The following is a 15,512-nucleotide window of genomic DNA, read 5'->3' as shown; positions in this document are numbered from 1 at the left end:
ATGTTTAGGGTTGAATATGTTTGTTTGTCGATAAAAACAGTATACAAGCAAAAAGAGTATACATACCAACACTACTGTCAGGCAAAAATTAACAGTTCGGCGGCCTTCGGCGGGCTTCGGCGGGCCAGGCAGCTACTAGGGTACTTCCCCGAAGGTACCGCCATATCTTTGCTTGCAGGTCTCCATCAGGCTACGGAAACATTGCAGTGCGTCCCGGCTATCGGTCTGTCCCGCTCCTCTGAGCTGCTTTCCGAGCAAAGCGGCAACTGTGTCAGACAGCCCGTAAGCGCTGCTATTCATTGGAGAGCTTATGATATGGTGTATCATAGCATGCTCCCTTAATTGTGTTTATGCAGGCTTCGTGAAATGACAAGTCGGGTGTCGGCTTCCTCGAAGCCGGAAAAAAGGCGGGGCCCCTGTATCCGTATAGGCCGGTAGCTAGCGCGGCACGTGTGGCAATTGATGGGTAGTGTCAACGCGGTGGGAGATGTGCTTTGTTGCAGCAGTGCTGATGGTGTGGGAGCTAAGCTTGCACCAGCGGAATCGTCAGCACCGCCTGCGGGCTCCACGCGAATCGCATCCATCCCGGGTGCATGCCGCATGGACAGTGCGGCAGACCGCAAGTCGGAATGCCCGTGCGGGCGAATGGTAACGAAAGCTGGGTGAATTTCGGTGCTGTCTGTGATGTTTATCCCCGAATCCGCCCCGAATCCGCCCCATAGCCGCGAGCTTCATCGCGGCACACCGCAAATCTCCGGAGGCCCCGACCATTGGCTAAAGTAAATGTACAAATGAGCAGCTTGCGTATTTCATAGAGAAATGTAAGCAAATTTGTCGGCCTGCTGGTGGCAAGTCGGAATGCCCGTGCGGGCAAATGGTAACAGCTTGTGTTACCATGGTGTACAAGTTATCATACGCTGTCATCTCAGAATTCAAACATGAGATACGCGGTACCTTTTGAGATTAAATTTAGCCCGAGAGGCGTTGATGTGGCTTTGGCCTCGGTCAATTGAGGCAGCCAAAGTCATTTGTGTTCATTTGTGCTCATACGATTTTTGTTGGCTACAGGCGAGATACCTTGCGATAGAGAATGCTTTACAGTACCAATAACGCGTTTCAGCCGGGCGAGATATTATGTTTGGTCCGTTACACACACACGGCCACACGGCCACACGCACGCACGGACATGGGCAATCCTACAGGTCGGGGCCCCCCTGGGCGCTTCGCGCTGGGGCCCCGCCCAAAAATGTGCTAAGTTCTGCAACGCGCGAAATGTGTCTGTAGCCTTCCTTACGTCAGCCTATACCTATTTTGGCTGAGCCGTCGTTTCCAGGACGCACTCTCCGTGGAGATTTGAAGATTATGGCCGATGTTAACATTCCTGGCTCAGCACCCTCTGGCATTCTGGTCCATCCCTTGCGACGCGGTTATGCAGAGTCACGCACTAGCGCTTGCAATACCCCACGAATGCTGCACTTTGTCATTGCCTCAATATGCGCACTCCTCTCAAATCAAGGCTCTGTCGCAATGGTCGACGCGCTACAAATCCTTTCAAATGGATGCTCATACTCATAGATGCGTCTCGAGCCGTAGTGTAACAAAATAACGCATCATGCGTCGTTACAATTATCGTACAGCCACGAGGCGAGCCAGATTGAGCCCCGGGTGTCATTGTGCCCCCTAGCGAGCCCCCTCTATATAACAATACTGTATGCTGGTACCGCACGTAAGCAACATGGCACGCCACCAGGCAAACTTATAAATCCATTGAGTATCCGTCACGTGAAAACCCTCCAGGCCTCCCAAGGTCTATCAAGTGTGCGGATCTGATTTCGACACAAGGCCGACCAGCCACCTGTCGTACATGTTGCAACCGCAGTCCACCTCCATACCCCTTGTCCCCTTCCCAAAGCAATCTACTTCCAGGTCGCGCACGGACCTTTCCACAATCCCGGCATCCAGAGCGACTCCTCAAGTGACGCCTCTTCCACATCTGCACAGACCACCATGACCGTCATAATTGTCACGCAAACAGCTCACCGCCTTTCAGAAACTATACCGACGGTCATGCAGCAAAGCAACACGGCCAAACTGCAAATTGCGCAGAGCAGCCTTCCCTATTAACCATCCTTCCTTCAGTGATCCCATAGAAGCCTTGACACCCGGAGGATCAATGCCCAGTCGATACACACATCCCCATCGTACCTAACCATCACGGGCAAGAACAAGCCTCGCGTGCATCCAGCAGCAGTCGGAGAAGCAATAGCTAGTAACCACGCACAAGCGTCCGCCCCGCCTACAAAGCCAGCCTTACCCACCTGTGTCCCCTAAAAAGCTGGTTAAACTTAAAACAGTTGGGAGCGCATGCCTACACCACACCGCAACACTGCACATCCGGTTTCTACAGCCTTCCAGCAGCCAGCACTCAAATCTCGCTAGGGCCCCCCTCCCCCACTAAATCCCAATTGTCGCCAGAGCAACGATCCTCACTTCGCAAATCGAATATCACCCACCCTCAAAGCCCCATAAAACGAGTATATTGGTGTCATGCGTGACCGATGTATAAACCCCTTCCTCCCATCCCTTTCACAGTCTAAAACAGGAACAGACGAGAGGATGCGGAAAGCCTCAATAACGTGCAAACCAGCTGATGACGACTTGGGCAGTCGAGCCCCTCCCAAGGATGTACAACGAAAAGAGGTCGAACAAGCAGAAGATGTCGCGATGCCCGCCATCTCATGATGTGCTGAGACTACTTAAGTCCATTGCTGCGCAGCTGCTTGGCAGGAAGAGCTCTCAAACCTCCGCCGCCTTGGCGCGCTTGGCAGCTCGGCGGGCTTCCACCTGTAAGCGTCAGCACATGAAGCGAGCGGGGCGAAAGGGATGCCGTCAGCGAAACGGGCTGTACCCGGTCAGATGTTTATCCTCTCTCATGGAAGCAATGCAGCGAGTCAAGAGATGTGCCCACAGTAAAACTTGTGAGGAAGGGTTCATGCAGGCTGCGGGTTCACGAAGACGAGGAGCATGGAGGATACAGAGCTTGAAACGCCATTGCAGCTCAATCACAGCATTCAGCAAGTAATAAAACAACCCAGCAATCGCGCAAGGCGCTCCGGAGCCTACTGCTGAGGCTGGGGAAAGTAATATCAACGGGAGAGTGACTCGGCCCGCTCCGACAATGACTATGTAGTCGTGCATGGCAGCTGTGCCTCAGGCAAATTACTGCACAGCTATACACGAGCGAGTCAGAGGCCATCGATCAAACTGTCTCAATCAAACTTTGTCTCTGACAACGGCAGATGGCCACCCTCGGGTCTGCTTAGCTGCACAGCGGCCTATCTTCCTGCTTCTGCGTGGCGGCCGCTCTTCATGCCCATCCAAGGACTTCACAAACCCATTGCTCCGGCCATTTCAGCTCGAGTTTTCCTCGCTTTCCGCCTCTCCATAGGCCACTACACGCATGCCTCCGTTCACCTCACGCCCACACTAGCAGCGGCCCCTCCTGTGTTCCCTGTATTGTGGTCACCTCGATGTGAGGTGGGTCGGCCTGAGCAGCCCAGCGCTCCTTGTACTTGGCCACCTCCTCGTCTGTCAACAGCGCACCGTCCAGCTGGGCGCTGATCTTAGCCTGAAGAGATTTTAAGGTCGGAAGTTGAGGACCAGACAAGCGAGGGGACGGAGAATGGAGACCGACATGGACATCAGAAGTGACCGGGAAGGACAGGAGAGCTCTGTCCGTGGTTGAGGACGAAACATCCAGAAAGGAGCAGGAAGAGGGAGAAATATCTCTAGAAAGGAATTAAGTACAGGTAGGACCCAGAAGGAGACAAACGGGTTTGTCCGGTGGCGCGCACACAGTATGAAAGATGCATGTGGCCTGCACTTAGTAAGAGGGGAAAGAGAGACAGCAGCAGCACCAAAATTGAGGCCAGTGGAGGACCCAACAAAGCGCCTCAGCAAACCCCGCAACCCACATCCGCCCCACGACCTACCTCGTCCATGTTGACTCCAATGAACACGATCTCCTGCCGGCGATCTCCCATGTCGGTTGCGTCGTCGAAGTCCTTGCAAATAAAAGCAAGGAAAACAAAAAATGGAACATTTAGCAAGCCGGTAGGATAAGTAAACGGGAAAGGAAAGGAAACCCCAATCGAAAATGGGAAGGCAGAGTGTGGGCCGTGCAATGCTGAAACAAAACGGTGAAGGAATTTCGAGATTCATATTCGAGAGAACGGAATGTTGATGATGCTTGCTACGTTGCGGGAGTCATTAATACAAATAGCAAGGAGTCAGGTTTTGAGGTACCCTAGGAAAGCGTAAGCCAAACAATGCAGACTCTCTAAACAAGCCCGAAACGACCCATCCACTCGCGCTGATTTGACGTTAAAGGAACGGAGGGACAGAGAGAAGTGCACACGAGTCGCAAAGGATGGGATTGCACAGGTAGAAACTCCTGTAAGGGACTGATGACACAACTGCTGTCGACGCGTGTTAGGCAAATCACTCGGGGGCACACGGGCACAGAGGGGAGGAGGAAGGAGGAGGCCTCGTCAAACACAGATTGAAAAAGATGGGGATTAAACGGCTCTCCATGCGTATCCGCTCCATCTCTTGCCCCCCACTAACACCTACGTTGAGGATGATGTCCTTCTGCGCCGCATCCGCGGGCCAGTCTTCCGACGGCACCGCCGCCCACCAGTCGCCCTCGTCACGAATCTCAAAGTGCTGTCCCGCGTGGCTCCAGTAGTAGGCGGTGGTGTGGCTGGAGGACAGCCACATGAAGCCCTTGGAGCGCATCACTGCGCAAAGATGGAAGAAGGAAAGACGAGCACAGTGATTACAATTTTAAAAGCAAAAAAGGGCCGGACGCGTACCTCGCACGAAGAAGTGAAAATTTGGAAAGGAATAGGCTGTCGGATATGCTTAGCAAAGAATGTCGTGGAAAGGTAAAACATGGGCAGTTCTGAGCTGCTGCTGGCGAGCTGCGCCAGTCGGAGGGCCGAATGAAAAGGACTGGGCCATTGGAATTAACTCTGCTTAAAACAAAGGATCAACTGCCGACGTCCGAGAAGGGGTGGAAGTGCTGCATCCTGGAATGATGGACCACTGCATGAAACACAAACCTGGACAACTAGCACAGCAACGTATTGAGACACGGAAAATGCGGGAATGAACGCGCGCCAAGCCTTTCTTTTCCAACCTAAACACACTCCCAGCTGCGCCATGCGGCCATGTACACCACACTAGCAAACGTTTTCCCCTCCCCCATTCCCAGATTGCCCTTTTTCTTCGTGCCTCAATTATTGCCTAACCTGTATTCATCCAAAGCCAGCACTATCCAATTAACTAAAAGTCATGCATGTCTAACCGAAGCAAAACGGTGTGCGCAAGTGTCTTCTTTGCCTTACCGCCTAAGCTGCATATGCAATTGTTGAGCGATTGCACTCCTTATTACATTCCTTCAAGCACACACACACACACTACACACAAGCACGTCCGCGTGCGGTTGTCCACGCACCCGTCTTGATGGGGCTATCCCCCTCCTCGGGCGCCTCCCCGTCAATGGCCTGGTTCACTGTCACGGGTAGCCACTTGAGAACCATCTCCTTCAGCCTATGGGTACAGGTGCGGAGATTGGAAGGCCGGAGGTTTGGGTGGGACAAATCCGGAAGGTTGGGTGGCATACTACAGGGCGACATTAAGCACGCAGAGCCCCTTATTAGCGTTGGCAAACATAGAAGTCCGGAAATCAGTGACAAGTGTGGTGTGCAGATCTTTGCTTTGAGGATAAACTTCCCTGGAAGACAACATATATACACACACCCCTATGGCCGCAGCTGGAATTACGACAGTTGTCTCCGTACATAGTTGTCGTACATCGTTGTCATACATAGCACACGAAACCGGTATAGCCCGGGTAGCGTAAACGCTGGCAAAACGGCAAAGACAGCAAAAGTCTGCAACGTCGCGATGCCATGTCGTGATGCCAAGACCCAGTTTGCTTGACCTCCTGTGGACAACGTTTTTTCTTACCTCTGCGGGTGGAAGGGACGCCGGCGGGAGTATACAAAGTTGCGGATGCCAAAGCGAGTGGCGGCCCGTGTCTCCCCGCGCTCGTGGTGGTGATGGTGATGGTGGTGGTGATGGTGCTTGTGATCGTCTCCCTCCGTTTCCTCACACGCCTGTAGGAGCGGTAATGGACCCGCCAGAAACCACCCCACCATCGTTAAAGTGGAAGCAATCGGCGTGGAAACAATCGATGATGCAATCAGTACGGCAGTACAATGAGGCAACAAGGAAAACTTACGCAGCACTCATCCATAATTAAACGTGAGAGACCTTTTCGGGCCTTTGTTCACAAGCTTCTCTTAGCCGGCATGGCCATCATTTCAACAACGTGGCTTAACGTGACCAGGCAGGTGATCATGATGACCCCACTGCAAGCTCAACATCTCACACACTAGTGACCCAGAGGCAAGAAGGTGAGGCCCTACCAAGCTAAATTCCCAGCAAGAACTCCTCTTCAGAATTTACCCCACTTCGCTCGACCAACCAAAGCACAAACACTGCCAGCACAAACCACATATCCCGCCCCAGCCCCCACCACTCCTCCCACCTCGCAGTTGTCATGGCGCTCCCCGTCCTCCTCATGGTTGTGCTTGTGCTGCTTATGATGATGGTGGTGCTTGTGGCCCTCCGCCTTCTCCTCCTCGCAAGCCTGGTGAGCGAACCATCAGGGAGCAACAAAACAGCAACAGGATCGCAAGACCAAGAACACCCGCAGCAACAGCAGAGCATATGAGCAATGAGCGCAGCAGCATGAGCATCAACAGGAGGCGTACACGGCATGCCCAAGATCGGCAGGATCAAACGTCAAAACGGGAACTGAGAGGCTTGAGAATAGGCGTCCCTAGATCCGTTCCCGCCGCGGACCCACCCTGGAGGAAAGGCACGCCAGGGCAACCACCAGGGCCTTATGCCCAGGCCACACCAATACAAGAGGAGAGACAAGTGAGGCACAGCAAGCCGAAGAATTCACCTGACTGACCGAACCACATCTCTTATTTGTGTTTTTCATGATGCCACAGAAGGGCGTCACTTTTAGAGGAAATCTGCAGACCCCAAATTAGCCCATCTGCAATGCACCGTCACCTAGCACACCGGCGCTTACCTTACAGTCCTCCACCTTCTCGCCCTCGGCGTGTTTGTGCTCATGCTTGTGCTCGTGCTTGTGCTCATGCTTGTGCTCGTGTTTGTGCTCGTGTTTGTGCTCGTGCTTGTGGCCGTGCTTGCAAGCCTGCGAGGCAAACAAGTAGGCAGGCATGAATGCAGTACAGTATACAGGCAAGTGGGCGTGCAGGGATGCAGCACGTGCTCAGCTCTTCATGATGTGTGTCAACCCCGCGGTGGGAAACACATTTTCCACAAACTCGCCCCCAAACCAAGGCTCTTCCAAATGAATGAACGAATATGTCAAATTTATCCACAAGGCCAATAAGATGGTGTGCATGGCCGTGTGCATGAGCTCCGCTAAGCGCGCTAGGGAGCGCAACGGGATGGGTAGGAAGTCTCACTAATCACACATGCACATACGGTAACGGTTAACCAAGCATTTGTCTGTAACGCAGCGTTTTTTTGCCGTTCGGCGACCCACAAACACCAAACTCCAGGGTAACTAACACATTCAATCGAGTGTGCAGATAGTTGGAAACACACATACATACATTCACACATACATTCACACACAAGGCGGGATCTGCCGACACCCTCCGGATTCCCCATCGCCCATTCCCTGATCCTCACACCTGATTTACACACCACAGACCCACCTCGCAGTCGTCCTCCTTGCCGTGGCTGTGCTTGTGGTCGTGTTCATGCTTCTCCTGATCCCGCTTCATCTCTGCCTCCTCGAGCGCCTGCGTGATGGTGGGTTAACAACCCCCAAGTGTTAAAAGCGCACCGGCCCGCAGCGGCGGCAGTGCATAGATCGACATGAACGAGTTGCTGCGCGACGGCAGGCTCAAGGATGCCAAGGACCCCGTCCCAATGGTACGACAACCAACACCACGTGTGCCGCAATGCACAGCTAAGATGTGCTCTAGCCTAGACCACACACGAACATAAGCGTCTGCATGGCGGAGAAAGAGCTGCCATGAAATGGTAAAGCAACACCGCAAAGTCTTTTGAAGTGTAAGCACAAAGTAATGAAGAAGCCATGCAAATGACTGGCAGGCTGCGATGCTTTGGGGTTTTAATAAGACACGCTGGTTGCCCAACGCGCACCCAAGACCGAAGACACCGCATCAAGGGTGCGGAGTCCCGTCTTGCTAGCTGTGCCAGCACCGAGTCAGGCGCCTGAAACGCTGTTTCGAAAGCAACGAGCCGCCCTCGGACTGGCTGCAGGGCTCTCATTTTCAGCCGGGCCGCAGGGCCTGCCGCTGACATCTCCGCTGGGAACACCAAAACGCGTAACGGGCAAAATTACACGCGCAGTGCCTACCATTCGGCTCTTTGCTGCGGCCACTGCACCCCGGTGCTGCCCCTCAATGTTGAGCTTGGCCACCACGCTGTGCACGTCGCGACCAAACACGCGCTCGATAGGCACCTGGGGCATGATCATAGCAGTAGCAGCAGCAGTGCGGGAAAAAACGTCAGCAGCAGCGGGAGAAACAGCAGCAGCAGCCACTGTAGTTGTTCTTATTCCTGGGCTGCACAGCCGCAGCGATGACTTTGAGCAACAGATTCACGACAAGTGGCAGGATCATGTAGCAGCAGCAGCAGCAGCAGCGGCCTATAGGTAGCCACACGCACTCCGCCCAAACCTCAACAGATTCCACTCGTCCTTCCTTATCCGCCACATGTCCTCTCAGCTATCACTTGACTCGTTCCCCCGGCTGGCATTCGCAAGTTTACCTATCCATTCTACCTTCTACCTAGCCTACCTATCGCCTATCTATCTTCTGCTACCGATAATATCACCCTCCTCCGCTTCTCTGATTACCTTGCCCTGTGTGCAGGGAATGACGGTTGCCAGGGGATTGAGAGAGGCCACAATGGCCGTGAGCTCCTCCCGCTGAGCGTCATTCAGCATATCCGTCTTGTTGAGGACCACAAAGTCCGCGCATCTGCGTTGCGGGAAGTGGCGTTGCGTTGGAAACATGGACATGTACACATCTTCAGAGCATAAATAAACCGATAAAGCCGCAGCTCTTTCCTTGACTCTTGCACCCCGCAATAGATTATATTCCTACCCGCCTAGTGCTTACCTCCCCTCCGCCTTCCCTAATTTGGCTCCCTCTACATATTAATAATCAATCTTTGGCAGATTGTTAACATATCCGGTATTGATTGCCCTCCATCCGGTCCCAACTCACTCGATTTGCTCCACCAGCAGGTCCACCACCGGTCTCAGTCCACCCCCCTCTCCCAGGTCGGGTCGCTGAGCCAAACATGCACGAGTCGACCAGTCCTTCAGGAAGGAGCCGCAGTCCACAACCTGGCATACGTGTGCGGGTACATAAGTTTGTAGGTTAAGTGGTAAAATCGTGTGCATGTGCGTATGGAAATAGGTAGGTGGTCATGTATGTGCGTAAAAGTGGGGACCAGTGAGGAAAGGCAGGACCAGTAAGGAAAGGAAGTGAACGGCGAACGGCACCGCTGTGCTCTCTGCGGTCGAGGAGCCCCGCACTGCATCGCACTGCCGACGTCAGCAAGAAAGTACAGGTTCGTACAGGTTGGCGTTGGTGTTGACAAGGCATCATGCATCATGTGTTCGGCCGTCCACAGAGGACCCAAGAGCACAAGCGGGCAATGTCCTTCCAGAAGCTTCTGAAGCCCAACACGAACCGGAAATATGGCGTCCGTGTCCACCACACCCCGAAACGGCTCTCACCGTGACTAGGGTGTCCAGCTCTACGCGGTCCATCAGTGGGTGACCCTGAGGTAGGGGTAAGGGTAAGACAGTTAGGGTCAGGGTTGGGAGAGAGAGAGCCTGAAAAAGAAGCAAAAAACAATTCAAAAAGTGAAAATCGCAACTCCTTGCTGGCCGACCCGACCCGGCACGACACGACAGGAAGAAGGAAAAGGACAGGAACACGGATCCCAAACCTAATCAGCTGTTTTCAAAAAGTGTGATGATGCCAGGATAGGTACACTGCAGCTGCAGCCGGGAAGGCATATCTCACGGTTTAGATCACAGGATTCCCACGGGCTACCGTAACGACAGCTCCTACTCCTTGATGCAGCTGCCGCATGCAGGCCGCCGTTTTCCCTAATGCCTGCTTGGGTATCCTCCTTGGTTGTCTCGCTCGGCACGCGTTTTGAGTTCTTAGTTTTACCTTAGCCATCTGGGTCGGTCGGGTCCCCGGGTTCCTGTTTGTGTGTTCCAGCTCGATTCGTTCTCATGTCTGTCTTCAGGTCCCTTGTGATTCCCTCAACCTTCGCCCAACGGGCCGCAGCCAAGCAACAAACAACTTATTATTACCACCCTTATGTGTTGTACTATGTCCCTTGATCTAACTTGTGATCTAACTTGTGGCTCTTAGGAAGCTCTTGGGCCTCTGCTGGCTCGTGTATGGGCACTTGTTACACCTTTCTGGTAAACCCAACCGAGCGGTGAAATACACACACACGCGCGCATCACCCGAACGCAACCCGCCCGGCGCCCCCAAGGAAGGCCTTAAGGAGAAAACCGCAGCAAGACTCCACCTTACCGCGGACTCCGCCTCATTGAACTTATCACGGATGTTTTGCGGCTCCGCAACTCCGCTGTTTTCCAGAACAATCCTGAAGGAGCAAGGGCCGAGCACGATTTGAATCCCAGTGCGTTTCAGACAGCGCAGGAACCTGTATTACTTCCTGCCCATGCATGCGTCAAAGTACCCCAAGACAACGTAGACCCAGAAAGATGACAAGCAGTCTATTCGAGGTAAGCAGGCAACCTTATCATATTTCGACCATTCTGGTCTTTTACTGCCATCAACAAGTGACGGGGCTCTTAGTAGAGCTGGTAATGTCTCAAGGGGGTACCGGTTAATGCTTGACTGACCAGGGATGTTCGATGCGGCAGCCTTACCGGGCATAAGGTTCTCCTCTCTTATCCGCCAGAGCTAGAACTTGCTCAAAGGACGCAAACAGCTCATCTTGGATATTGCAGCCTGGGAACGAGAAAATACAGAGAAGTGGCGTGAAGGCTGTGTGACCTCCGATGTGATGGCCCGGCCCACAGATGTGTACCCAACAGAAGGACATGCATGAAAGACGCGTAGTGCAGGGCAAAAGACCTATGGCCTACTGGGTACTTGGCACAGCTGTCGTCCAATATGCATTGGGGTGTGGTCCTTCCCGCCTTACGCCCAGTTCAAGTCCTAATGACGGCCGTGTACTTACACGCGCATCCGTTCGCCAGCTCGATTGTATCGGTCAGATCGGCTGTAGTGTTGCTTGAGCCGCGATTTTTGTCATTGCGGACAAGTTTTGCATCGATGTTCACCGACGCGACGTCGTTTACGATGCATGCGATCTTCTCAGGAGAGTTCTCCAGGACGTAGCGCAGTAAGGTAGTCTTACCTATAGACAGTTACGTAGAGGTTACAACAGCATAATTCTGCAATATGATGAAAGGAAATCCTGAAAACCTCCCACCTGCACCTAAGAAGCCGCTTAGCATAGTCACCGGCGTGCGGCGTGTAGACAATGATTCGGCCATCTGCTTCCAATACTTCGCGACAGAATATTGCACTTCGTCGCAGGGCCAAAGAGCAGGATTGCCAAACTGGGCAAATTTACGTCTAGGAAAGTTTCTACCTAGCTGTATGTGCGCAAAGGTAAAACAAGTTCTCTAAGACTGTACGCACCGCAAATGTTCTCGTGTACAACAACAAGCCGTACAGCGGTTTACTGTATTCATACACTTTCATACTTAATTCATACTGTTTCATACAAAATGTTTGCTGAGGTTTATTGTGCTAATTCCAGGTAATGATTTCTAACGTTGCCCTGGCCTAAATATCCTGGCTCCGGCCACTGCTGCACATCCATGACTGGTGCAGTTTACCAGGGACGAATATCATCAAACTGCTGATGGAACCGAATCAATGAGTGGGTGACAACTGCAGCAGCGACGACACGTATATGTACAGCACGGTGCGCGCACACTTGAGGGTTGCTCAGGACCAGTCGTACGTAACCGATCCGTAGAAATGGTCATCCGGGCTGGGCCTGCGCTGCATCCGGTACCTAGCCGGCACCTAGCTATCCATCAGCACCGGCGTGGCACTGCAGAAGGGTTCTAATACTCACTGTACTCCACTACGTACTGTCCACAGATCACAGAAACATGCGGGCATGCATATGCGGGCGAATGTCGGTCTCTAGGGAAGACACCTGGCAAAGTGGCTGCTGATACCCAACCTGGGTGAGCCCGCTAAAAGCCAGCATTGCTGCCCTACCCGTGTACCTAGCTAGGTACACGGGCATGGCTCTATAGGGTACACAACCGCGTCGGTAATTCCTTTATGGTCTCTATACAAAGAGTCGCTCGGTAACCAGGCTCGCCCCCTCCCACGGAAGCAAAGCACAGCTTTCCTGCCTGCAGGTACCCCTCCGTCTGGATGACCCCTAAGCGGTTCGGCAACTACTCAAGAAAAGGTATAATAGATATATTAGGCCTGAAATTAGTCGGTCTGGCTGTGACAGGCACTCAATTGTGCAAGCCGACGCCGAAACAATGGGGAAGGCGGTGACTGCCTGTAACGACGCAAAATGCCAAACTGAGCATCCCGGGTTACGCCTTTGCTGTGTTACACTGCCAGGCTAATGGCCACTGGTGAAGCTAAATATAGACATCCACCTATTTTTACGCTATCATACCTACTACAGTGGTGGCGCGGCGGCTGTGTACGCTGGGGGACTGCATGGGGGATTCAGCAGCTTGCTTCCTTTGACAGTGACGTACGTAGTTATTACAGCAGCAACAGTGGTCATCCCAGACATATGACCATGGACAATTCCAAGCAATTCATTATTAATATATTTTTTCCATTCCGATCACGACGTTTCGGAATCTATGCGGCAAAAGCTCTCACAAACATATGAAGATACGCAAGTAGATAGATTATTGGTGTGCCTTCGTATCGTAGTTATATATCGAGCCGGCACGCACGCCTAACATGCCGATGAGTACTGACACTATATACCATGCATGCGGACGAGCGACAGCAGGTATATACACGTTAACGACTAGCTTGATTGATTGCCAGACACCACCCACGCGTTTCTCGCCAAATACACAAGCAACAGGCTGGGGCGCACTAAAGAGATCTGTAGTAAGTCAGGAGGTAATGTCACGTATGGCCAGCTGCAGGCCGAGCTGGTGTGGCGCCGATGCATGTAAATCACCCAAACGATTCTTGCTTCTTCCACGTTCATTTGTGGAAATGATGAATAGTAATGGATGAATCATTCGGGTAATGCTACGATGGAATCTGAATGAGCGTCGGATAAAGTACGTGCCTCGTCAAACACGCATGCATGGCTGCTGGTACTGCACCGCCGGCTAAATTCGCAGTAATGAACAATCAATTCGCTCCTCATCGCTAGCTACCCACTGCTGCTGCCTGCGTCTACCCGTAAAGTTTTTGGTCGTCTACAGATTGCACCCTTGCATAGTACGTAGGATGGGCGGTCCCTATCCATCTATTACACCAGGATAGGATCTATTGACAATCAAAAAATCACAGACGTGCTTCCGCCATGCTCCTGTCGTCTTACGCAATTACACACGTGTTGTGTGTGTGTCTCTCTCTCACGGATACCGTGTATGTATGTCGGCTCAAAGAGAAAGCCGCGTGTGCACACATGATGAATAGCCACATACATTTGATATGCCATTTGCAAATAACACACTTCCCTTCAGTGGTGATAAATTCAATAATAGACGACACAGCAAGGAAATGACGATAGCAGTGTACCATGGATGAAGGAAGGAACTGATTCAAGAATCAGAATGCAAGAATGTGTTGCATGCATGCATACACAAACACATGTGCGTGCAACCTCTACACATTACATGAATTACGTACGCCTGACATACATACGGTATGAAGTTATCAAGTTGTGCTCCGGCTCCCCCGATAGATAATCACAAACTTCTTTTGCTGTCCAGGCATGCAGGTAGCTGCTGAGAACCTGCTACATGTGTCACTGTCAGGAAAGCCAACATAAGATGCGCTCTAAAGCCTGGACGCATGGACACACGCCGCTTGTTGCCTCCGTAACTTGCATGGCCGTAGATTACCACATACAATTCTAATGAGCATATTATCAATAAGCATGAACGGGAACAAAGATATAATGGCGCACATGTTCGGATGGCATGGCTGGCGGTGTGTGGTTAGTTGCCATGGCCAGAACGTGGCTGGGCATGTCCATGAATTTGAAATTCATTCTTGCCAAGCATGGATCCTGAGCTGTCGCCTGCACGTGTGTACAGCAGCTGCAGCTGCGGTACCAATATGCCTGCAGCATACTCCGTTGATTGACTCTATTAGTATTGGGTCAGGTACTGCATGGGTTGCAGTTAGCTGGTGCATGATGGGGGGGGGGACGACAGAGGGGTCCTATCTCCACCCGTGGCCGCTACCCGGCAGACCCTGCCTTCCCCGGTATTTCGGGGCACCCTCATTCAGTCACCATAGCCAACTTGTCAGTGGATCGCTCAGGTTCAGCACCACCGGCAAGCATGCATGCATGCTTGCTGGGCTGCAGCTACAGCTACAGCTACAGCTGGGCAAATCTTCAGGGTTGCTCAAGCCAGCAATAGGCATTATCCAATATTCAGTAGCATTTGCCAACAATATACAGCATGCATAATGAATCACATCTCCGATGAATAAAGACGTACACTAATCCTACAAAAGCCAGCAGTATGTAGGCAAGGCGATTGCACACACTCGCTCATGATCATCTCCCGTAGCCATTTAGCAACTATCAGATGGCTTGCAATCACTATAAAGAGTTGGGCCACATCTTTACTCTCATTCAGTCAGAAATCGCCACCTTGGTATACAGGCAAGATCCCGTTGAGGCGGCCACGGGGAAGACTTTGGCCTTGGTCACGCCAGCGGTATTGAAGGCCAGGCAGGCTGGGTTGGAGTTGCACTGAGTGGCCGCCGCCGCGACAGAGCCGGCGTTGGCAAGGTCATCCCCCGCGTGGTCCACATCGGGAGTTGCCACATAGCCGGCGATGAAGGGACATCCTGTAGAGCGTAGGTTGGTGGACAGGCATGCAAGATCACAATTTAACAACAAGTGAGAGTACAATATCGTGCAGGCAAGTATACAGTGTTTGCTTGCAAGACGACGCCATTCTGACAACCAGGAATGGTGGCAAAATAGTTAGCATGCCTTTTCGTGATGTATTACTACACACAAACAGATATTGCATCCCATCTTCCTAGCGGAAAGATACCCCGCCGCGTTGTGATTCTGCCTCCCTCCGTTGTAGCAAACTT

General features: G+C 52.4%; 1 protein-coding gene across 1 annotated transcript; it reads right to left on the bottom strand.

Moving 5' to 3' along the window:
* Positions 1 to 2,796: 2,796 nt before the first annotated feature.
* On the bottom strand, positions 2,797 to 11,918 carry VOLCADRAFT_120022 (uncharacterized protein; the record flags this gene model as incomplete). Its single annotated transcript, XM_002958618.1, has 18 exons — positions 2,797 to 2,844; positions 3,527 to 3,628; positions 3,993 to 4,064; positions 4,633 to 4,799; positions 5,519 to 5,613; positions 6,034 to 6,182; positions 6,617 to 6,718; positions 7,172 to 7,297; positions 7,830 to 7,916; positions 8,501 to 8,605; positions 9,002 to 9,125; positions 9,375 to 9,496; positions 9,893 to 9,937; positions 10,713 to 10,785; positions 11,075 to 11,156; positions 11,389 to 11,568; positions 11,644 to 11,719; positions 11,856 to 11,918. The coding sequence occupies 18 exons, from the start codon at positions 11,916 to 11,918 to the stop codon at positions 2,797 to 2,799; spliced, it is 1,818 nt and encodes a 605-aa protein (XP_002958664.1).
* Positions 11,919 to 15,512: the final 3,594 nt, after the last annotated feature.

The sequence above is a fragment of the Volvox carteri genome, assembly GCF_000143455.1.
Source record: "Volvox carteri f. nagariensis unplaced genomic scaffold VOLCAscaffold_100, whole genome shotgun sequence".
NCBI classification, from domain to species: Eukaryota; Viridiplantae; Chlorophyta; class Chlorophyceae; order Chlamydomonadales; family Volvocaceae; genus Volvox; species Volvox carteri.
Note: the sequence above shows the minus strand (reverse complement) of the source record. Positions and strands in the feature narration are given on the sequence as shown.